This window comes from Myripristis murdjan, chromosome 19, assembly GCF_902150065.1.
Source record: "Myripristis murdjan chromosome 19, fMyrMur1.1, whole genome shotgun sequence".
Lineage (NCBI taxonomy): Eukaryota > Metazoa > Chordata > Actinopteri > Holocentriformes > Holocentridae > Myripristis > Myripristis murdjan.
The window spans coordinates 1013313-1036894 of NC_043998.1; the positions used below are offsets into that span (position 1 = coordinate 1013313).

Below are 23582 nucleotides of genomic sequence, written 5' to 3' on the forward strand. Positions count from 1 at the left end.
TCAGATTGGAATCATCATTCTTCATGGGTCACTCTATTCTGACTGTGGACAGTGTGAGAGGCTCAGAATGCATAACTTATGTAGCCTAGTGGTTTCATGCAGCTACAAATTATTGAACTGTGAACCTATACATTTTGTGCTACTTTGGTATTGCTTTTCATAACATAACATTTCTATGAGTTACTGTAGCTACCAGTGATGTGCTTAATACAGACTAAGACTAGTTAAGCCAGACCCTTGTTGGGGCAATTTTTAAATTTTTTAGGGAGTGAGTCAATCAGTAGGGGAAACTGAGTGGTGTACAACTGTGATGGAGCAGCAAGCTGTTAAAATTAACAATATGTTATTTAAATGTATAGTGTACATATTGTTGCTGTGGGGTGAAAACTTTGCAGGCGCAGTGTTTCAGCAAAAGCCAAGGTGCGGTCCCTCTTACTGGACAGGTATATCGAAATGTCTTGACAAATCAGGGCCAGTCTCAGTTGAAGCTGGGTCTAAATTAACTGTTTTGCTGTTACTGGGGATGCAGTTTTGTTTTGTTTTTTTATTATCATGTGCAATCAGTCAGTTGATATGTATTAGATAGCCTCATTTTGATACAGGTAATACTTAATGATTTAAATCAACAATTTTTAACACACTCCCCATCTTTGCTGAGCAAGAATTTTGTACAAAAGGCAGTTCTCTTATAGATGCCAGTCCCAAATATAGGCCAGTTAGTGTTTACTGCATGTTTCAGTCTGTGCTATTGATCTACTATTCTACTGAAAATTGTTTTAATAGATAGTTCTCTCTCACTTTCACAATGCCTCATATCTGCATGTGATGCGTAAATAAGAGAGAGCAGTGAAATCAGGTTTTGTTGCATTTATTTTGATGTTGCATTTATTTTCATATTTCAGCACCAAGGACAGAGATCGGAGGGTAAATTTCGTTAGTCATGTGGTTAAATGTCACAAAAAATAAAGAAATGCATGGAATTACATGCTAATTTCTAGTAGGTAACCAAGGTAGGTAACACAGCAAAACAAAAGGCAAATTTTGCACAAAATAAGCAAATGTTTTGGTTCAAAGTCCTAAGGCCAAACCATGCTGGGGCTCAGCCTTTGTCGCCTGCTAACACTATAGGGGGAAGACGGTTAGTGATGGGATCATAACCTATCAAGGATGTGTTGTCTCTCTTTCAGTGTCCTGGATCTGAATGCTTTTGAGAGGCAGAACAAAGCTGAAGGACTGGGCATGGTGACAGAAGAGGGATCAGGTAGGTTAAAATAAGCCTTACCTCTGACACGACTATTGCTTGGCTTGAAGAAATAAAAAGAAAACCACAATGAATCTTTATCTCCATGAGCTTGGTTTTGAAACATTCTTTAAGTAAGAGTTACGCAGTAAACTGTTACTCATGCATTCAGGATTTTATCGGCAGTGGAACACTTGAATTATGTAGATTTTTTTGCTTTTCTTTTTCTTTTTTTTTTTAGACATCTTAGTCCCATTGTCAGTCAAAAGAGAAAGATAATTTAGCTCTACAATTATTTGACAACAGCTGGGCTCAGTCTGAGTCTATTATTAAAGGCAAATGTTGACACTTTGAATGTTTGTAATTTTTCTTCACCATGTCCCGGTGAACAACTTAATGTTATTACAGAAAACATTCTTCCAGTTTCTTCAGTTGGTTGAGCGGAGTCATTATTGGTTTTGTCTTGCTTTGTCTTATTTTTCCATTACATAGTTGAGCATTTGTTGAGTTTGAATTTAGTGGTAATGCACATTAGTTTTACTTTTAACATGCATTATCAAGTATGATTTCATATATAAGTTTCCATACTCATGATTTGCCTATTGCTCTCTTTATATGAATACAAGTGGCACCGAGATTGATATTGTTTGGCTTTAATATTGATATTTTGTAAATTAAAATTACTTGGTTTCATGAGGACAATCTGTAACAGTATGAGAAAAAAATGAAATGTTTTTCCATGCTTGCAAGCCATTTCAAGGAAATAAGCGCAAGTCCTTGACAAGACCAATAGAAAGTATGACTGACCTATTATTAACCTTTAGTGTAGATATATACGTGGTGAAGATTTTATTTGTCATGGATGAGTAAATATAAAAGATGAAAAAAAAAAAAACATTTTCATTCATGTCTAGGGAGCACTTGGAGTTTTCTCTCTCTCTCTCTCTCTCTCTCTCTCTCTCTCTCTGTTTCTGCACCATTTTATATCTTTCCCTTTTGTGAAAACTACATTTTGAATTTTTAACTTTTTTTCTGTATATAATCTATTTGACCTCTGGCTTTTTCTTTCTTTCTTTCTTTCTTTCTTGCTTTCTTGTTTTCTTTCTTTCTTTCTTTCTTTCTTTCTTGTTTTCTTTCTTTCTTTCTTTCTTTCTTTCTTTCTTTCTTTCTTTCTTTCTTTCTTTACCCCTTCCTTTTTCCCTTTCTCTTTTTGGTTTACCGTACTGTTCCCCTCCTCAGTCATCACTCATGAGCGTGGTAATTATATCTTATGCCACTTTATTGTCTGTTGGTTGGTTGTTCTCTTTCTCTTGCTTTGGTTGGTTCCTGTGTCAGTTCTGTCTAGGTCCTGAGTCTAGATTTTTGAACATTGGCCTTTATCTACCATGCATTTGTAGCTGCTTCTCTGCCTTACCTTACATCCCCTCACTGTTGTATTCTTTTTGCCGATTGTTCTCTCGTTGGTTTTGTGGTTTGTTCTTTTCATATAATTTATTGGTTCTATTCTTCTTTTTATATATATTTTATCTAACCAATGTAGAATCTGAGCCCTCATTTCCGTTTGTGTGTAAAAATGTGTCATGTACACCCCTGTTCCACAATCAACAATTTCATGAATGCTTATGATCACTACATGGAAAATATTGGCTTGCATTATACCAAGACTGAAGGACTGTAACCCCTTATCTACACAGGATGCATATTTTATCTGTTTTTTTACTGGATGTGAGACGCACATTGTCGTGCTTGCAGTGACCAAGATTCCCTTATTTTTATTCCATGCTGCAGTCTCACCAGGTGCACAATTTGCATGACAGTGCAGCTACACAGGACACGATTTGCTGAGCGCCTGATTCGCCCTCAATTCATTTGCTATGTGGAGTGATGAAATCGCTGTGCAGAGAATTGTGGGATACAAGAGTAAAGTAGAGTTACTCTGTTATCCCACAGTTATTGCACAGTGATTTGATGGCTTGCAAGGTTAACTGGCAAACTGGAGGGATGAAAGTTGAAATTCAATTAACATGCAGTATTTGCTATGTGACAACCATAGCTGTTTGCCGAAATCAAGAAATTTTTTTTCCCTTCCCACTTAGTTACACCTTCATTGTGCTGCTATGGCTACTAGTGCCAAAATAACTTTTGAAGAAAGGTTTATAATTACTATTACTTCTTTTCCAATATTATATGACCCTTGTCTCCCCCCGTACAGAGACATGGAGCAACAACAGAAACATCAGCCTACGCTGGGCCAATGCATGTTTGCTATCTGGGTTGGAGGAAAAATTCTATAAAAATAAGTTGTCGAAATTGGACAACAGGACAAGCAAAAGTTCTTGATATTGTGCCTCCTGACACTTAACCCATAAGCAGATTAGTAGCAGCCTGACTCTAACTAAAGTGTGGTAGTGTCAGTCATGCTTCTCCTGGACCTACCTGGCTGACGGGAAATACATGCCTTGTTGTCTTATTCTACTTTTTTTTGTAGCTTCCAGTTTATTCCATGGCGTTTACCATTACCACCACCTGCAGTTCTGACCAGGAATTATAATTTCAAATATGAAATTAAAGAGTTTTTGCAACCTGTGTAGAAAAACGCTGCTACATTTTTGCTAAATCTCCACAGAGACGCTCAGCTGTGACGTGATGCTTAAGTGAGACAGCCTGTGTAGATTCTGGGTGAGACTGAAAATAATAAAATAAAGACACATTTCAATATCAGTTGAGATGTGTATTCATTTGTACTGAATTTACACCGCATCTGGCACATTGTGTATGTAACTAATATTTGTGGTATTGAGCTGGTTTGAAATGGTGGTCTCTTGCCTTCCTACATCCTTACCCCTTTTGCTGGTCATCTAGAAAGTTAAAGTGGGCTGGTTGTACTGTCTTAGTGATGAAGATGGTTATTGTGTTGGTGATTGTTGTGTAGCGTACTATCCTCTCTCTGTGTTATCAACCTTTCTGTCTGTATATTTCTGACACATTCTCTTAGGGCTGCAACATATATACAAAAACTATGAACATTTTTATCAAATGATATTTGGCCATGATAACCTCTATGGATAATCCACCATTAACTGAGAGAGTTAGAAGAAAAAATTACCCCCATTATATATTGAGAAATTGATGATCTCCCTTGGCTGCAGAAATAATGGTAGCAGAACTGCAGTACTAGAACACAGCACCCTTTGGTCATGTCTACCTTTCCTCTCTGCTTGTCACTCCAGGCCTGCCCTTCTTACTGCCACCCCTGCCCATCTCTTAAAAGTAGGCTAACTTAAATTGCACATCTAGAATAAATGACAAACAATTTATATGGGTTTTTTTTTTTTTTTGTAGGTTAGATGTTAACCATGACCAAACCCAAACTAAGAACATCCTGGAGCACCATAGATGCTCTACGGTGTCTTCCTGAGGTAAAGAGCCAGACTTATTTCAAGACCTCTGGCTCTTAACAGGATGATGAATACCAACAAAAACTGCACTCATCTTTCACTGCTATATTGCTCAACAGTGACAGGTATTGTCATACTACAACATGTGAAACCCCACCCCATTCCCACGACACACACACACACACACACACACACACACACACACACACACACAACATGTTACTGCTACAAACATACACCCTCTCCCAATCAATAATTTGGAAATAATTGTGAATTATTTTAAGTTGATATAAATTAACAGCAATGACTAAAGCCATCATCCCTTGAAATCTCCAAGACAGCTGTGAAACAAAAACCACATTATTACATTAAAAATAATTTTAAAATCTTAAATAAATCTTATACCATTGGAAAGACTGTTTATTTCCCTTTTAAATTGTGCCACATTTGTAAGGAACATGCTTTTGTGGGATGAGCAGCAGAGCTGAGTATGTGGGTTGCGCCCATGAAAAATTTGCCAAATCTTCGCTGCCAGTGCCAAACAGCTTAAGGGGCGCTCACACTGAAAGCGACAGAGGCGACTTGAGCAACGAGCTGCCATTCATTTTCAATGTACGCTGGCGACGAGGGGCGATTCGGGCGACAGCGGCGACGAGCGACGGGCGACGAGTGAATTGGGCGACACGATGCAAGCGAAAAAAGTTGAGAAAATCTCAACTTTATGCAAATGAGGAGCGACGCGACAGAGGCGATGGCCAATAGCGAGCCGATCTGGATTCCCACGGCGGCAAAAGTTGACCGGAGTATGAGAGAGGAGGAGGACGGATGATGGAGGAGAAACTGATAACTGTGGTCTCCGGTTTTCCAGAGCTCTATGATCCAAGCTTACTTATATACAGGGACAAAAACAAAAAAAAAATGACGCCTGGAGGAAGGTTTCTGAGATTGTGGGGATATCTGGTAAATTGTAGGTTACTGTAGCAGAGTTGCCAACTCTCACGCATTGGCCGTGAGACTCACGCATTTGATTGGCTTCACACGCGCTCACGCCACACCTCCGATTTCTCACGCTGAAGTGCTCATTAAGAGCCTTTTTTTCTTGACTAAAAACGATTCTGTTTATCTGTGATCTATCCACTTTTACAAGAGGCCCAGCCAATCAGAAGAATATTTTCGATCAATCAGGGACTTCCACTTACCCCACCGGCATATTATACAATGAAATGAATGAGTTAGAGGCTACTCACATTAGTTAAGTTTGTACCGCGCCCAAGCGTTCATGCACGAGCACATGCACGGTCACGCACGCAGCGCGAACGTGGATACAGTGTAAATCATGCAACTTTCCCCCTGCCTCCGCAAAATCGTTTAATGCGCGCAGTGCGATTACCGGCAAATCGCTGCGTTGCGCAATCAATAATGAACCATGTTGTCTGTGTTGTTGTCAGTTGTGCTGCTGCAACCGCATTGAGCAAAAGTCGGTTTATAATGAAAGCACGGCAGTCTGTGTGCGCGGCGCACCTGTCAGATCCAGCAGACCTGGTGCTGGCCGGCACCGCGCCGGCACCGCACAGTGCACGGCCACACGGTCTGGTCAGGTCTTCCGGATCTGACAGGTGCTGCTCCGGCTGTCAGTTGGACCTTTCTGAAGGAGGAAGTTACCTCTGAAACTTAAGGTAAATAAACATCCCTATGTCTGATTACAAGGTAGCCTACAAAAACGTCTTTTAGTTAAAAGGAAAAAGTCATGTATACAGCACCTATATTTAGTCTATACTCCCGCTGACACACCTGCCCCGCGCCCTCCGTCGCTTCTATCGCTTCCATCGCGCCTGCAGAAAACTGCAAAGAAAACTGCAGGCGACGCGAAGGAAGCGAATCGAGCGACCACAGGCGATTTTGTCGCTGTCAGTGTGAGTGCACCTTTATTCTGCCATTGACTCTTGCTTGGTGTTTGGTGGATTGGATGATTGAAATTTGAAGAAACAAGACATATTGGCAATTTAACAATTTATTCATTTAACAAACAGGGAGCCTCAGTAGCGTGTGGAAGAACCATACACAGCCACAACAGCCTGACACCTCCTCCTCATGCTGGTCACCAGCCTGCTCACACACTGCTGTGGGATGGCATCCTATTCTTCAACCAGCATTTGTCACAAGTCAGCCAATGTCGCTGTGTTGGGCACTCTGGCATGAACAGCACGCCCAAGCTGAGCCCACAAGTGTTCAGTGGGATTGACGTCAGGACTGCTGGCAGGCCATTCCATCCTCTCCACTCCCAAATTCAGGAGGTTGTCTCTGATAAACCCTGCTCTGTGGGGGCGAGTTCAGTCCCAGACTGTGGAGATATGGGATTGCCACTGGTTGCAGAATCTCATCTCAATACCTCTCTGCATTGAGATTGCCTCCAATGATGACAAACCTCATTGGATGAGAATTTGTGTTGGAAATCACATATACATTATGCAAAGGTAAAAATATCTAAAACAATTGCTCTGTTACTAGTGTTGCAAAATTCCCGGAATTTTCAAAGTTGGAAAATTTCCATGGGAATTTTTGGGAATTAACGGGAATTAACGGGAATTTTTGGGAATTTATATTCACTGCATTCACCCGATCATATACATAAACATTTTGGTTTTTTATAAGCAGAATTTGTGTTGGAAATCACATATACATTATGCAAAGGTAAAAATATCGAAAACAATTGCTCTGTTACTAGTGTTGCAAAATTCCCGGAATTTTCAAAGTTGGAAAATTTCCATGGGAATTTTGGGAATTAACGGGAATAAACGGGAATTTTTGGGGAATTTTTGGGAATTTATATTCACTGCATTCACTCGATCATATACATAAACATTTTGGTTTTTTATAAGCAGAATTTGTGTTGGAAATCACATATACATTATGCAAAGGTAAAAATATCGAAAACAATTGCTCTGTTACTAGTGTTGCAAAATTCCCGGAATTTTCAAAGTTGGAAAATTTCCATGGGAATAAACGGGAATTAACGGGAATAAACGGGAATTTTTGGGGAATTTTTGGGAATTTATATTCACTGCATTCACCCGATCATATACACAAACATTTTGGTTTTTTTGGCTTATGCTTAGAAACATGTTACATTATAATGAATTTCCAGGGAATTTTCAGGAATTTTCCCTAGCTTACCATGTCAATGGCGACGCATATACATGCATCAGCTGGTGGCTCCCTCAATTTTAGCATAAAGAGGAGCGATTCTCTCGTTTTTATTGCTGAGAATCGTGTCACTTGTGGGTGTATTACTTATGACAGTAATACACTCGTCAGTATCAGAAGAGGAAGTGCAATGATTGGATTGAGTGCAGCGGACCTTGAGACGATATCTGCTCTCGACATCTCAAGATCCAACAACCAAAACATTCGGACCAGACGTCATCGCAAGCGGTGCAGTCGACCCAGGAAGAGAGGGAAACAAGCCGGGATAAGACTTAAGCTAAGAAGGCTTGGACCCAAGGCTGTCCCACTACCCAGCCTACTCCTGGCAAATGTCCGGTCGCAGGACAATAAAATGGATGAGATAAGGCTCAGGCTGACTCAGCAAAGAGAAACCAGAAACTGCAGTGCTCTCATCCTTACAGAGACGTGGCTCCATGAAAACATTCCGGATGAGGCTTTAGCATTGGGCGGGCGGATCCTGTTCCGGGCCGACAGAACACAAGACTCTGGTAAGACAAGAGAGCGCGGACTCTGTGTGTACATCAATGATGCTTGGTGCACAGGTGCAGTCAGAGTGGATGGAAAATGTTCACCTGACGTTGAGTTTTTACTGCTGAAATGTCGGCTGTATTACCTGCCTAGAGAATTCACCAGTGTGTTTGTTGCTGCCGGAGGCAAATTAAAAAAATGCACTCCAGGAATTGTATGAGGTCATCAGCAGTCACATGGCAAAACAGCCGGATGCTGGTATTTTTGTTGCTGGGGATTTTAATCAAATGGACCTCAGAACTGTTTTGCCTAGATTCCACCAGCACGTCCACATCTCCACCAGAGGAAACAACACACTGGACCCTGTCTACACCAATGTTCCTGGCAGCTACAGCGCCCTCCCTTGTCCTCATTTTGGCCAGTCAGACCACATCTCCTTGCTTCTCCTGCCTACTTACATCCAGCTGACAAAAAGGGTCAAACCAACTGTAAAAACAGTTAAAGTGTGGACAGATGAAGCTACAGCAGCTCTACAGGACTGCTTTGAATGCACAGACTGGCAGATGTTCAAAGATGCTGCTACCCAGGAGAACCATATCGACCTTAAAGAATACACATCATCAGTGACATCATACATCAGAAAATGTGCTGATGATGTGGTGAAAATAAGGTCAGTTAGATCATTCCCTAATGAGAAAGCCCGGATGAATGGAGAGGTGAGAGCTCTATCTAGAGCCAAAAAAGCTGCCTTTAAGTCAGGTGACAAAGAAGCTTACAACACTGCCAGAGCAAAACTGAAAGCTGGCATCAAGGAGGCAAAGCGAAGGCACCAGCAGAGACTGGAGAGAGACCTCAACACCAACAACAGCAAAGACCTGTGGCAGGCGGTCAAAAGTGTTACAGGCTACAAAAGCAGGAGCATTCCCATCATGTGTGAGGCCACGTTACCAGACGAGCTAAACACATTTTATCCTCGCTTTGATCTCCTCAACAGAGAGTCAGCTGTAACGTCCACCTCCAGAGCACCGGCCACTGTCAGTATCCACAGTGGATGTGAGGAAAGTCCTGCTGAAAGTGAATATGAGTAAAGCTGCTGGGCCTGATAACATCCCTGGCCGTGTACTAAAAACATGTGCCAACCAGCTAGTAGATGTCATGACATTTTTAACATATCGCTGTCACAGGAGGCTGTTCCCACCTGCTTCAAGACAGCCACCATCATCCCTGTGCCTAAAAAGTATGCAGTGTCTGATGTAAATGACTACCGCCCTGTGGCACTCACCCCCATCCTGATGAAGTGCTTTGAGAAACTGGTTCTCCAGCACATAAAGAACAACATCCCTGCCAGTCTGGACCCTCAGCAGTTTGCATTCAGAACCAACAGATCCACAGAGGATGCCATCTCCACTGCTCTCCACTCAGTCTTCACTCACCTTGAGAAAAGCAACACCTGCACCAGAATGCTGTTTGTTGATTTCAGCTTGGCTTTCAGCACACAATCTCCCCCATGAAGCTGATTGGAAAACTGAACACTCTGGGCATCAGTGCCACCCTCTGCAACTGGATACTGGACTTCCTCACAAACAGACCCCAGTCAGTTTGAATTGGCTCTCCTCCTCCACTCTAGTGCTCAACATCGGAGCGCCCCAGGGCTGTGTGCTCAGCCCCCTCCTATTCACGCTGTACACCCACGACTGCAACCCCCGACATGGAGAGAACTCTATTGTGTTCGCAGATGACACCACCATCATCGGCCAGATCTCCAACAATTGTGAGTTTTCATATCAGGAGGAAATCAACCATCTTGCAGAATGGTGCACAGAAAATAACTTACTGCTCAACGTCAGCAAAACCAAAGAGCTGATAGTTGATTTTAGAAAAAAGGAGGCAAAGACATACAACCGTGTCTACATTAATGGAGCTGAGATGGAGCAAGTGAGCAGTTTCAAGTTCCTGGGAATCAACATAACAGAGAACATGTCATGGACTTCACATATCTCTGCCCTGGTTAAAAAAAGCTCAGAAACGGCTGTATTTCTTAAGGAAACTTAAGAAAGCAAAATTCCCACGCCAAGTTCATTTTCTACAAAGGAGCGATTGAAAGCATCCTGACTGGAAACATCACAAACTGGCATGGGATGTGCACAGCCCAGGACAGGAAGACTCTGCAGCGAGTGATTAAAACTGCCCAAAACATCAGTGGTACCCATCTACAAAGCATCAGTGATATCAGGGAGGTGAGGTGCCTGCGCAGAGCCAAAAGGATACTAAAAGACAACACCCACCCCAGCCACAGCCTGCTCACCCTGCTGCCATCAGGCAAAAGATACAGAAGTATCCGCTGCCGTACCACCAGACTACAGAGCAGCTTCTTCCCTCAGGCTGTGAGACTACTTAATGCACCATCTGCACTCCTCCATGTTGAATAATTTTTATTTTTTATACAATCAGTTAATCAATCAAGAGGGAACCACATTATAATTTCATTATACAACATATGTTGTATAAGGCCAAACAAAAAAAAACGTTGGGTTCCGGTTCCTTGTCATTTAAGGGCATGAATAGGTAGGGAATTTATTTTATTTTATTTTATTTTTTTATTTTATTTAGCATTTTAAGGATTCATTTTTTTTAAATTTATTTTATTTTATTTATTCATGGGAAGGATGGGTAGGTAGGGATTTTATTTTATTTTATTCTTTTTTTTATTTTCAGAAGCGATACATAGGTTGCTTTTTAAATATAATTAATTCAATATTTGCATAAGTTACCACCTTTTTAATGGACGGAGCAGCGTTATTACTAGTGCTGGGTATCAGTAAAATGGCTGTAAGACTGGTAAAAATGGCTAGGACCACCTTTTGTAGCCCAGAGGAGATATGTTGCTCAAACACTTGGTATGTTGTGTTAGTGTATGTTTATGAGTTGTAGAACATAATAAATTATCTTGAAGGAGTAGATGTTTACCAGTAAGCGTGACTCAAATAATTTAACAATATGTTAAATTATTATTTGTTTTAAAAATGTAAATTACTTATCAAACAGACCTAACTATTCAATTACCAATGAATGAGCAGTCAAAAAAAATAATAATAATAAAAAAAAAAAATAAGCCAAAGTGATACCACTTTTCTGAACAGACAAGCTAAGCCAGTGTGCGGTAACACTTTATAATGAGTACACACTAGTAAGCATTAATAAATATTGAATTCCACATATATAACGCATGAATACTCATTAGTATGTAGTTTATAAACACAGTTATAAATGTTTTACTCATTATTTATAAGCACAGTAGTTATGGATCAGTAAACACTGAATTCATCATTTATAAAGCATGTTTCTGACATAAATACTCATTAGTATGTGGTTTATAATCACAGTTATAAATGTTTTACTCTTCATTAATAAGCTCATCTATATAAATGATGGATTCAGCATTTCTAAATTAAGTATTACATCACTTACCCACCAGGTATTTAGGATTTGTCAGTGGTTTGTAAGATCATTTAGAAAACTTATGTAAATAATGAACAGTCTATTTAGATGTACATGTCTGCATGCTCTTACACGTCCACTATTCAGACATGTATTAATGGTTAATAAATGTGTTAGTAGATGTTTTATAAAAACCTCACAAATTCCATTTCCAATGGATGGCTTATAAACAATTATTAATACATTAGTACATGCAGACATGTAAATGTAAATGGGACACTCGGTCGGGAACCGGAACCCAGAATTTTTTTTTTGTCTGGCCTAATGACCAATAAACTTCCTTGTATCCTTGTAGCTGAGTTAAACTGTCGTGAATATTGGCATAACCAGTGTGCGAAATAAAAGGGAGCAAAGGGGAGCACAGCCCCCCTGGTGGTGACATGAGCTCCCTTGGCTGGAAACATTGTGAAATTTTGGGGGAGCGGTGCCTGCTCAGTGCCGGCCAGCACCACACGGTGTGTGTGGCCACCCGGTCAGGTCTGCCGGATCTGGTTGATGATTATTATCAGTTGATTATTGATTGTGTAATGCTGCGATTCACAGTTAATCACGCTGCGCGCATTGCCGTCCTCCTGCAGAAGCAGGGATGGTATCACCCATGTGCAACGAATTTTCTCTTTATATTAATCCTATCTCTGTTCTGTTGTAGGATATTAATACAACGACCAGCAGTTATACAGCGTTAGTAAGAGGTGTACGCTATTAATTCAGGCATAGGACTGTGTGCAGTACTATTGTTAAGGTGTGCATATGAAGTGGTTCAAACTACCCATTAAAATACATAGAAATGCAGGAAATTGAATCGTGATGCTGATGTGATGATCGTCTGTCTCAGTGGAAGTGCTGTAGCCTAGTGGAGTATAGGCTACTGATTGATGATGATCAAATGTGCTCGAAATTATTTGCATATGTGAATCATGGTGCACAGTTGAATTTGCATTGAATCATGCAACATATTTGTTTCCACCAAAATGCAAAGCTGACTGTTAAGTTTTATTTCACACACTTGGGTATGAGGATGATGATTTTACAGTATGCTGGCATTGTGGCCTTTGGGTTAGAGGTGAGTTCTCAGTTCAGGAGATTAGGGTTTCCATTTTCAAAATGGTGATATTGATGTTGACATTCATTTTATTGATTATTGTTTATTTTTGCCCCATTCACCTTAAGTTAACATCAACAAAAACGAAATTTCTTAAAAGCTTAAATTTTCATGGAAACTTTTTAAAAACCTCATTCAAATTGTTGACAAGAAAGAAAAAAAAAAGAAAATTCCCAAAATTCCCGAGCCGAATTTTCCCAGGATTTTTTCGGAAAAATTGGAAAAAAAAGTGACAGCAAAAATCTTCCAAAAATTGCCACGGGAAATTTGAAAACTTTCTGGGAAATTTACCGGAAACTTTCCACCCCTTTGCAACACTATCTGTTACACAAAGTAAAGGATTCACTGGATAACAAAGCATTGTACATTTTATATAACACCATGATTGTTCCATATCTGACCTACTGTATTGAAGTATGGGGAAATACCTGTAAAACATATACTCAGTCAATTTTCATTTTGCAAAAAAGAGCCATAAGAATAATCAGTAGAAAACGATATAGTGATCCAACAAATCCATTATTCCTTCAGTTAAAATTGTTGAAATTTCATGAATTAGTAGATTATAGTATTCTGCAAATTATGTTTAAAGCTCATAAAAAACTTAACCAATCAACATTCAGAAAAGATTTGAAAAAAGAGAAAGCAAGTATAACTTAAAAGGAACAGAGATCTTTAAAAAATACAAGGTTTAGGACTAAATCGATGGAACGTTGTGTTTCTGTGAAAGGAATCAGTTTATGGAACAATCTGAACAAAGAAACCAAAGAATCCAAATCAAACGTTATATTTAAAAGAACAATTAAAGCCAGTATGTTAGGGAAATATAATGAAATATGTTAGTTATGTTTGATTGTCATACCCATACCCATTGTCATGAAAAATAGAAATATTTTTTGTTGTTGTTTGAATGGTATTAACTGAATTGTAACTTGGGAACTAAAAAGGAATGTGACTGTCTGGGTTGGCTGGCAGCTATTTTATTTTATTTCTTATTTTGTTATTGTTATTTATTTTGTTGTTGTTTTTTAAATTATGTTCTTTGTAAATGGATTTCTTGGGATAAAGTGGCAGATTAAATAAGATTATTCTTCTTTCTGCTCCCTTTCATTCAAGATCGGGGAACATTTGTATTTATATTAAATTGTTCTTTTCTTTTATAAATGAATGAAATAAAGAATAAATAAATAAATAACCTAGTTTTTCCAGTGAGGGAGATGCTGCCCCACACCATCACATTGCCTCCACCAAAAATGTTACTCTATCAGTGCAGCAATCAGCATAGTGTTCTTCACGTCTTCTCCACACTTTGCCCCTACGATCCAAATGCCGTAGGCAGAATCTGGAATCATCGCTGAACATAACGTTCCTCCACATGTTCAGGTTCCAGTGCACGTGTTGCCGACATCAGCGCAAACGGGTCTGATGGTGAAGGGCAGTCATGGCAGGCCTCCTGGCAGCCCTATGAGACCGGAGATTGGCTGCATGCAGTCTGTTCCGGATTGTCTGGGCAGAGAGCTGTCGGCCATATTGTCCTGCAAACCTTGCCTGCAAATCTGTAGAAGACAGCCTACAGTACCTAAGTGCTGACATGGTGAGGAAACTGTCTTCTTGGGGTATCGTCTTCTTGGGACACCCACTTGGCGGCCTGTGTCTGACATCCCCCGTTATATGGAACTTGGCCTTCACTTTGGAGATGGTACTAGGGCTCACTCCAAATAATGCCGCAACTTGGTTTTGCGGAACACCAGCTTGAAGTTGCCCTATCGCACGGGCCCTATCCAGATCAGTCAAATGTAGCATGCCGATTCTTGAAGCAGACACCTACTGACCACTGTAGCAGGCACCTGATTGGCAGCACCTGGGGGGGTACCAGAAGCTCAAAACAAGAGTCAATAGCAACAGCAAAATAAGCTGTTAGGCACTGGCAGAGAAGATATGGCAAATTTTTCATGGGTGCAACCTACATACTCAGCTCTGCTGCTCAGCTCCTCATGCATGTTCCTTACAAATGTGGCACCATTTAAAAGGAAAATAAACAGGCTTTCCAATGGCATAAGATTTATTGACAAGAAGCATTGTTACAACAAAGAAATAATCTACCAAACACAAATTTCCTTACTTTTTGTGCGATGTTTATGTGATTTCTATTTCCAGGAGAGGAAAAAAGTTAAAAATAAACATAAAATATAATAAATTAGAAATGAATGGCATATTCACAGGATCTATAGTAAAAACATACAGTTTGAGTAGTGACAAGTATTAACAGTTGCAGTGTGCAGGGGACTGTGTACAGTTATCAGACAGCAGGTAGGTATAAGGTGCTGAGCTGGGTGCAGGATGTGTGATGTGTATGTCTATGTCTTTAAGTGTTTTTAAGTGTTTATGATCCGTGTGGCCCTGGGGGAAGAAGCTCCTTCTCAGCCTCTCAGTCCTGGCCTTGATGGAGTGGAGACGTTTGCCAGAAGGCAACCATTCAAACAGTTTGTGGTTGGGGTGGTGAGTGTCTTTGATGATCCGATTTGCCCTGGATCTGCACCCCCGGGTCCTGGAGGCAGGGCAGTGCTGTTCAGGTGATGCGTTTGGCACACCCAATCACTCTGTGCAGGGCCTTCCTATCCTGAGAGCTGCAGCTGCCATACCAGGCAGTGATGCTCTCGGAAAGCACAGACCCTACAGTGACAGTGTAGAAGGATTTCAGCAGCGCAGTGGAGATCTTGAATTTCGTCAGCTGCCTGAGGTGATACAAGCCCTGCCTTGCCTTCTTCACCAGGGTGGTGGCGTGTGTGGACAATGTCACATCCTTGGAGATGTGAACCCCAAGGTACCTGTAGCTGCTCACTTTCTCCACTGGGGTCCCGTAGATTGTGAGTGGTGTGTAGTGGATCCTCTGCTTCTCTCTCCTGAAGTCTACCACCATGTCCTTGGTCTTCATGGAGACATTCAGGTTCAAGTATTTGTCCTTACACCATGATGACAGCAGCTCCACCTCCTCTAAATAAACTGTCTCGTTGTTGTTGGAGATCAAGCCTACTACCACTGTGTCATCCGTGTTCAGTGGTCCCTCATTAATCGCGGGACTTACGTTCTAAAAATAACCCGCAATAGGCGAAATCTGCGAAGTAGTCAGCTTTATTTTTTACAATTATTATAGATGTTTTAAGGCTGTAAAACCCCTCACTACACACTTTATACACTTTTCTCAGACAGACATTTTCTCACTTTTCTCTCTTGTTTAAACACTCTCAAAGTTCAAACCTTTGCAAACATACAGCACTTCAGAGTCACACTGCTAGCGATTGAAGATTTATGTAAATTTGGCAAGCTGAACGCATTCTGTACTGTACTGTACAGGAGACACGGCACGGAGGAGATTGATTGACAATGGTCTACAGTCCCTTAGCCATTCAGGACGCAGAACACAATGCGCGGGCTCTCCGTTAGCCAATCAGGACGCAGAACACAATGCGCTGTAAAAAAAAAAAAAAAAGCATGCAAAATTGCACAAAAAAAAATCTGTGAAACTGCGAGGCTGCAAAAGGTGAACCGTGTTATAGCAAGGGACAACTGTATTTCCTAATGATGTTGGAGCTGTGTGTATGCAGTCATAGGTGTAGAGGGAGTAGAGCAGACGGCTCAGTACACAGCCTTGGGGGGCACCACTGTCAGTCTGTGGGGAACTATAGTGTTGATAACTGAACTGTAATCAATGAATAGCAAACGCACATAATTCCCTTTTCTAGTGTCCAGGTGGGAGAGGGTGGAGTGGAGGACATAGGAGATGGCATCATCTCCTTTTAGGGCGATAAGCGAACTGAAGGGGCTCCAATGAGTCAAGCAGTGATGATCAGATAAAGTCTTAATTATATAATTAATTTAATAATTAATTATATAAAAATATATATAATTATAGCTTTTAGAATTTATTTATTTATTTTTTAGTATCAAAGAAGAAATGATAAAAAAAATACCATACCATGAAACATTTTGGGTCAAGTTTGGGGGGGATTAGAGGAATGTTGATTGGAGAAATGGTGGGACATATATGGAATCAGATTTGTGCCAAAAAGATCAAACAACTTCCTCAGTATCAGCAAAAACATGAATTTGAGAGAGAGAAGAAACACTGAAGCAAAAAAAAAAAAAAAAAATGCAATGTATGTGCTTGCATTAACTGTCACGAAAAAACTCAGAAGCCAATGGGGATGCACTACTGAAAAAACCTGCCCACATCAGACGTTTGTGACAGGATTGCAAACAAAAATTCACGCAGTGCAAAGGAGAGAGCTGGCAGTGTAACTGCAAAGCCCACAGTGTAGGCAAAAGTGTGATCAGTGAGAAAGAAGCACGGGGAGCAGTAAAATAAAAGATATATTATCAAAAACATAAAAGTCCAAACATTTGCTCGATTACACAAATAATTTGTTTGCAAGTTAAAAGTTTTATTTTTGAGATACCTTTTTTTTTTTTTTTTTTGGCTCCAGTATGTTTTTTTGTGTTTTTGCTTGATCATGAAGAAGTTCTGTTTGATCTTTCTAGCACAAATCTGATTCCATAGACTGAGCCCACATAGACACACACACACACACACACACACACACACACACACACTGCACACAAACTGATCTCAAATTATATTTGAAGGATCTTTAGAACTGAATGTCATAGTGACTTTGAACCAAGGTGTATCTGGGGGTTTCTTTGGGGGACACTGAACACACCAGTCCCTATTCCCTGTAGTCCAATCAATTTGGGACCATGTCCAGTCAACTTTGTAACACCAAAACCCTTTGGGAGCAAACTTTTGGATCACTTGACCAAAGGTAAAACGGGTTGCACCAACACACAAACAACTCCACAATCATATTAGTAGAATCTCCAAAACCAATCTCATAGCGACTCAGGGGGTTGTCTGGGGGTTCTGGGGGGTGCTGAACATTACAGTCTTGGTCCCATGTCTGTACAATCTTCTGTACATGTACATGATAAATGTTCTGGTTCTGGCCTATGGGCCAGTTCCAACTATTTCCCAGGGTCCAGTTAACTTTGGACCATGTTGAATCAACTCCATGCCCATAAAACCCCCCAGAAGTCATCTGTAGAATCAGTGGACCAATAGCAAAAGGCTTGAATGGTCGGACAAACAAACACATGGCTCTCCAATTATAGTAGTAGGATGTAGCGGGCTTTCAGGGAAATGTATCACTGCTAGCCATATTGGTGGTCCACAGGCCCCAAGCAGTTATGGTTGTGAACAATTGATAATGCTGCTGAATTGACAATTTGGCTGTCTCAGTAGTCATGCCTAGCTATTTCATTGTTCACAGTAGACAGAGACTGACCATATGGGAAAAGAGAGGGATGGTGTCACAAAGGCCTCAAGGCAGGTTAAAACTCAGGACAGTTTTATGGTGCACCCCTTAGTCACCATGATGTATCAGTTTGTGTTTTGTTTTTTAATTGGGAACTGGTTGTGTCACTACCATCATTTTTTTTTTTAAAATAAATTTGTGGTCAGAGAATGTGAGATTATTAGTGAGCTAATCTGAATGGCTAACCCTTACAGTGTTCTTGTAAAGGCATCTCCTGCATACCAACTAATGTATCTGGTAGGTGCATACCTCTGCCCACACTCTGCAAATTTTCATGGAGAATATATTCTGCCAACAGCAAACATTTTTGAAACTTATTTATTCATGAAAATAAACCAGAACCACACTGAGTCAATACAGACTAAGCCTGTTTGGTTATTTCTTATAGCTGATACAGTAACATTTATAAAATAGTTGTCACTTGGCCACTGCATTTGCAGGAATATCTTAATCCATTAAAAAAAACTCATTCATCAAGTAGTGCAATATTTTCAGCAAATATATCAGCAAATCTATATATATCTCAGTGAATCTCTTAGTTACACTAATACTGTTCATATGAAGCAGCCATTTCAAGTTGGTCTTGTTGATTTTTTGAAAATAATACAGTTGTGTGGAGCACAGGCAAGGAATGGAGGAAAACATAGTCAATACACCCACAGATCACTGTCAGGACTTTGCTGTTAGTTAAAGACACACTTTTAAGCTGGTAGCCCTGTTGTAATGAAAACCCAAATCCCAACCATGCTGGGGTAATATGCCAAATAACTGAGTAGAGCCAGACCAGCACATGTGTATGGAAAAATGGCAAGTATGTTTGGGGTCAGTATAGAAGAAGACATAAATCTTTTCTTGAATCAAGCCTCTCTAAAAATTTGTGATTTGTATCTGTGCCCAGGGTGAACCTTGAGTTAAGGGGGATGAGGTTGAAAGCAGAAGATATAATGATCTTAGAGATGGTGTGTTTGATTTTTAGGACTTTGTGTTGATGATTGCAAGTATGGTGAAGTAACAGATGGAACAGTAGATGTAAAGTAGTGATGCTCCCATAAATAAGGACAGATGAAACTGAAAGGGCATTGAGTTTCCACACGGTCGAGAACCTCATCTGTTTATGTATGGTAGAGAAGTGTTCATCAAACCAGAGTATACTGTTCACTACCTCTTTTTGACCAAAGCAGGTATGTTTTTTGAAAAAGTTTGGTTAAAGATTCTTGGAACCAGGGCGCTAAAACTAGACCAGCTTGCGTCTGCACCAGTTTGGAGTGGAACCATTGTGTCAGAGGAGTTGCTGGGTTACATGTGCTGGGTTGTGTGATTGAACATAATATAATATGACACATTTATGACACATTTATAACATGAACATAATATTTAGATATTATGTTCAGGTTTGGGTTGGGTTTGATCATGTTGGTGTTATTTCAGTGAAAAATGATGGACCTACTATCTGTTCTGGGCAACTTCCTTTGTAGTGCTGAAGTTTACATGAAGGAGCTTTCTGCAGCTTCCTGGGTTCCATACCAATTTATTGTTGGTTGAACAGCTCAGAATAGTTTTCCACATTTTAAGAGCTCCAAATCTCGATGGCCTTGCCACTTCTGATTGTGTGATTGTGGGGTTGTAGCTAAGTATTCTTTGATATCATCAAAAGGCACAGGCTATATTATTAATGTTAACCACTGTTAACCAAAAATCGAATGTTGACACGAAGTCGAGGCGAAGTTATATCACTGTATCCCGTTCAGAGCCACAACATATAGATGAATGATAAAAATCCTAATAGGTGCACACATTAACAGATTAGCAGGTCAGCTAATTTTGTGTCAGACATCTAATACTAATTAATTGACTTACTTAACTTTTTTATCGGTGCTACCAATTAGAAGTGAGTTCTCATGGTAAATACACAAACAGCAACTGGTAAAAGTAGGTCTATCTTTATCACTAGTCTCTGCAGGGCTGTCAAAAGTTACGTGAAGCACTGAAGACCTAGGGCTGTCCTGGTCTGGTCCATATACAGTGCATTCAGAAAGTATTGATACCCCTACACTTTTTTCATTTTTATTATGTTGCAGCCTGATGCTATAATCGTTTAAATTCATTTATTTGCTCATTAATCTACACTCAGTACCCTATAATGACAAAGTGAAAACAGAATTGCAGAAATGTTTTGTAAATTTATTAAAAAGGAAAAACTGAAAAATCACATTGACATGAGTATTCAGACCCTTTGCAACAACACTTGAAATTTAGCATGGGTGCCTCCCATTTCTCTTGATGGTTGCTGAGATGTTTCTACACCTTGATTAGTGTCCACCTGTGGTAAATTAAATTGATTGGGCATGATTTTAAAAAGCACACACCTCATGTCATGTCATGAGGTCAAAGGAACTGCCTGCAGAGCTCAGAGACAGGATTGTTGCAAGGCACAGATCTGGGAAAGGCTACAAAAAATTTCTGCTGCACTGAAGGTTCCCAAGAACACAGTGGCCTCCATAACCCTCAATGGAAGAAGTTTGGCACAACTAGGGCTCTTCTAAGAGCTGGTCGCCTGGCCAAACTGAGCAATTGTGGAAGAAGGGCCTTAGTAAGAAAGGTTACCAAGAACCCGATGGTCACTCTGACTGAGCTCCAGGTATCCTGTGTGGAGATGGGACAAAATTTCAGAAGGCCCCCCACCGACCTGGGCTTTATGGCAGAGTGGCTTCTCAGTGCAAAACACATGAAAGCCTGCTTGGAGTTTGCAAAAAAGCACCTGAAGGACTCACAGGCTGTGAGAAACAAGATTCTCCGTCTGATGAAACCAAAATTGATACTATTCCAAAAGTGAAGCATGGTGGTGGTAGCATCAGGCTGTGGGGCTGTTTTTCAGCAGCAGGGACTGGGAGACTGCTCAGGGTTGAGGGAAAACTGAATGGAGAAAAGTATAGAGATATCCTCAATGAAAACCTGGTCCACAGCGCTCAGGACCTCAGACTGGGCCGAGGGTTCACCTTCCAACATGACAGTGACCCTCAGCACACAGCCAAGACGCTCCCCATCCAGCCTGACCAAGCTTGAAAAAAAAAAAAAAAAATCCCCCAATCCAGGTGTGCAAAGCTTGTTGCGTCATACCCAAAAAGATTCGAGGCTATAATTGCTGCCAAAGGTGCTTCAACTAAGTACTGAGTAAAGGGTCTCAATACTTATGTCAATGTGATATTACATTTTTTTTCTTCTTAATAAATTTACATAAAATATTACATTATAAAATAAAACAAAGTTTTGTACCTTGTGTAACTTCTCATAGTTTGTTTACATAATTTATAGAACACAAATCATTTGTTTGTGGATGGTGAAATATGCTTTGATGATGATGAGTACTTTATTAATCCTTCACAGGAAATTACATTACATTGTCACTAGGGTTGGGTACCGAGAACCGGTTCCTATTTGGAACCGGTTCCTAACGTCCGGTTCTGGAACCGTTAAGGAGATTTTTGAATTTCGATTCTTTTTTCGGTTCCGAGTGCCCGCACTAGTTTGTTTTCGGGGCGTGTATTACTCCGCTCGGCGTCCTCCGCGCCTCCGCTAGCAAGAACATCACTTGTCCGAACATGGACCGCAAAAAACACCCGAAAGTCTGGCTTCATTTTAATTTGAAAGAGGACGGAGTAGCACAGTGCAACATCTGCGAAAAAACTATTTCTGCCAATGGAGGATGCACGACAAACATGACAAAACACCTTCGCCTGCATGGTGTAACACTAATCGAGTATACTTCGTTTAACTCGTTGCGTCGCTCTCCTGCTCCCGTTGCTTCCTCCACTTCGGACAGTCAACCTTCATCATCAGCCAGCAACTCCTCGTTGCAAACAGAATCAGGTACATGGAAATTATGGTTGTCTTATTCTTGTCTTATTATGTGGTGAAAAGGCTGCATCCCCTTTCAGAAGTAGACTTGGCGTGGCGACTTTTTTCACGAACATGGCATGTCCTTTCGACAACGATCCCGTGGATGAAGGTGCAGTGTTACTGTGCAGAGAATTAAATATTCGTCGGGAGATGGTTACAAGACGCGCATAGATGTTTTACCTGTTTGAACAATGTTTTTATATTTCATCTTAAGCTGCTGCCAAGTGCGTTTCTCCCCCGCGGGATTGTACCTAAATGAAATAAATTAATAGGCTACCATTCAAGCAGTTTTCCCCCTGTAATATTATTGTGATTGCAACGGACTCCATTTAAACTTACGTATTGACCCGAGCAGGAATGTTCTCTCCCAGGCCGTCTCCCTCTCCTTTGCCGCTGCAGCGGTGTTGCATTTTTTATTATTATTATTATTTTGAACATGTTCAAACTCGCTGTATGAATGCATTAAGATTTCCAATTCAACTGGGGTGAAAAACGCAGCCCGACGCATCCCCGTTGGCATGGTGACTCAAATCGGGGCTACATTGACGCTGTCTTTTTACAGCTGTGGGTCACGCGCTTACCTCCAGGTGAAACTACTCTGAGTTGATCAAACTGACTCAAATCAGCTGTTCTGGAACCCAAAACTCAGAGTTTCCTGTCTCAGAGTTCAGGGTAAGACTTGGAGTTTGTTGAACCTGCTTCATGAAACGGACCCCTGGTAGCTACTTGTTATCTACACAGTAACAGTTCAGATTTAACTGCTGACAGATTTGTCTTTGGCAAAGTGCTCATTTCATTTGAAAACATCACTATATATGGACACATGTTAAAGTGTTTTTGTGTATTTGTTGCACATTGCTCTTATGCTCTGTTCAAAAAATTTACTAGAGATATCTTATGTCTTAAGAAAATGGCAAATACTTGACATCAATATGTGCACTTTTATATTGTGTAATTAGACCGATTTATGTAATGTTTTACCAATGTTTACACCTGCAAATGTACATTGTGTAGCTTTTTCAAATGAAAAAATTCTCCTGATAAATAGGCTGTGACCTGTTGACCTCCATCTCAAAGAATCGGAATCGAGAATCGGTCAGAACAGGAATCGATAGTGAGAATCGGAATCGGACTCGGAATCGTTAAAATCCAAACGATACCCAACCCTAATTGTCACACATTCATACATTAATAAATCAACACACATTCATACATAAATAAATTAGTTCAAAAACAATCTAAAAACATACATGCAGACCCTTAAAAGAAAGTGCTTATGCGTTGAAGACCTAGCCCAAGTGCTCATTAAAAAGTTTTATTGCAGGAGGGAGGAAAGACCTTTGCTTGTTCCTGTTTTTTTTTTTTTTTTTTTTGCATTCAAA

General features: G+C 40.4%; 1 protein-coding gene across 1 annotated transcript in view; it reads left to right on the plus strand.

The window, feature by feature from the left end:
• ryr2a (ryanodine receptor 2a (cardiac)) overlaps window positions 1-23582 on the plus strand; it is a 666625-nt gene that overhangs the window by 539045 nt on the left and 103998 nt on the right. The window contains exon 88 of the mRNA XM_030078094.1: window positions 1188-1261. Coding sequence (XP_029933954.1) covers window positions 1188-1261 — 74 coding nt within the window. The remainder of the gene's footprint in view (window positions 1-1187; window positions 1262-23582) is intronic.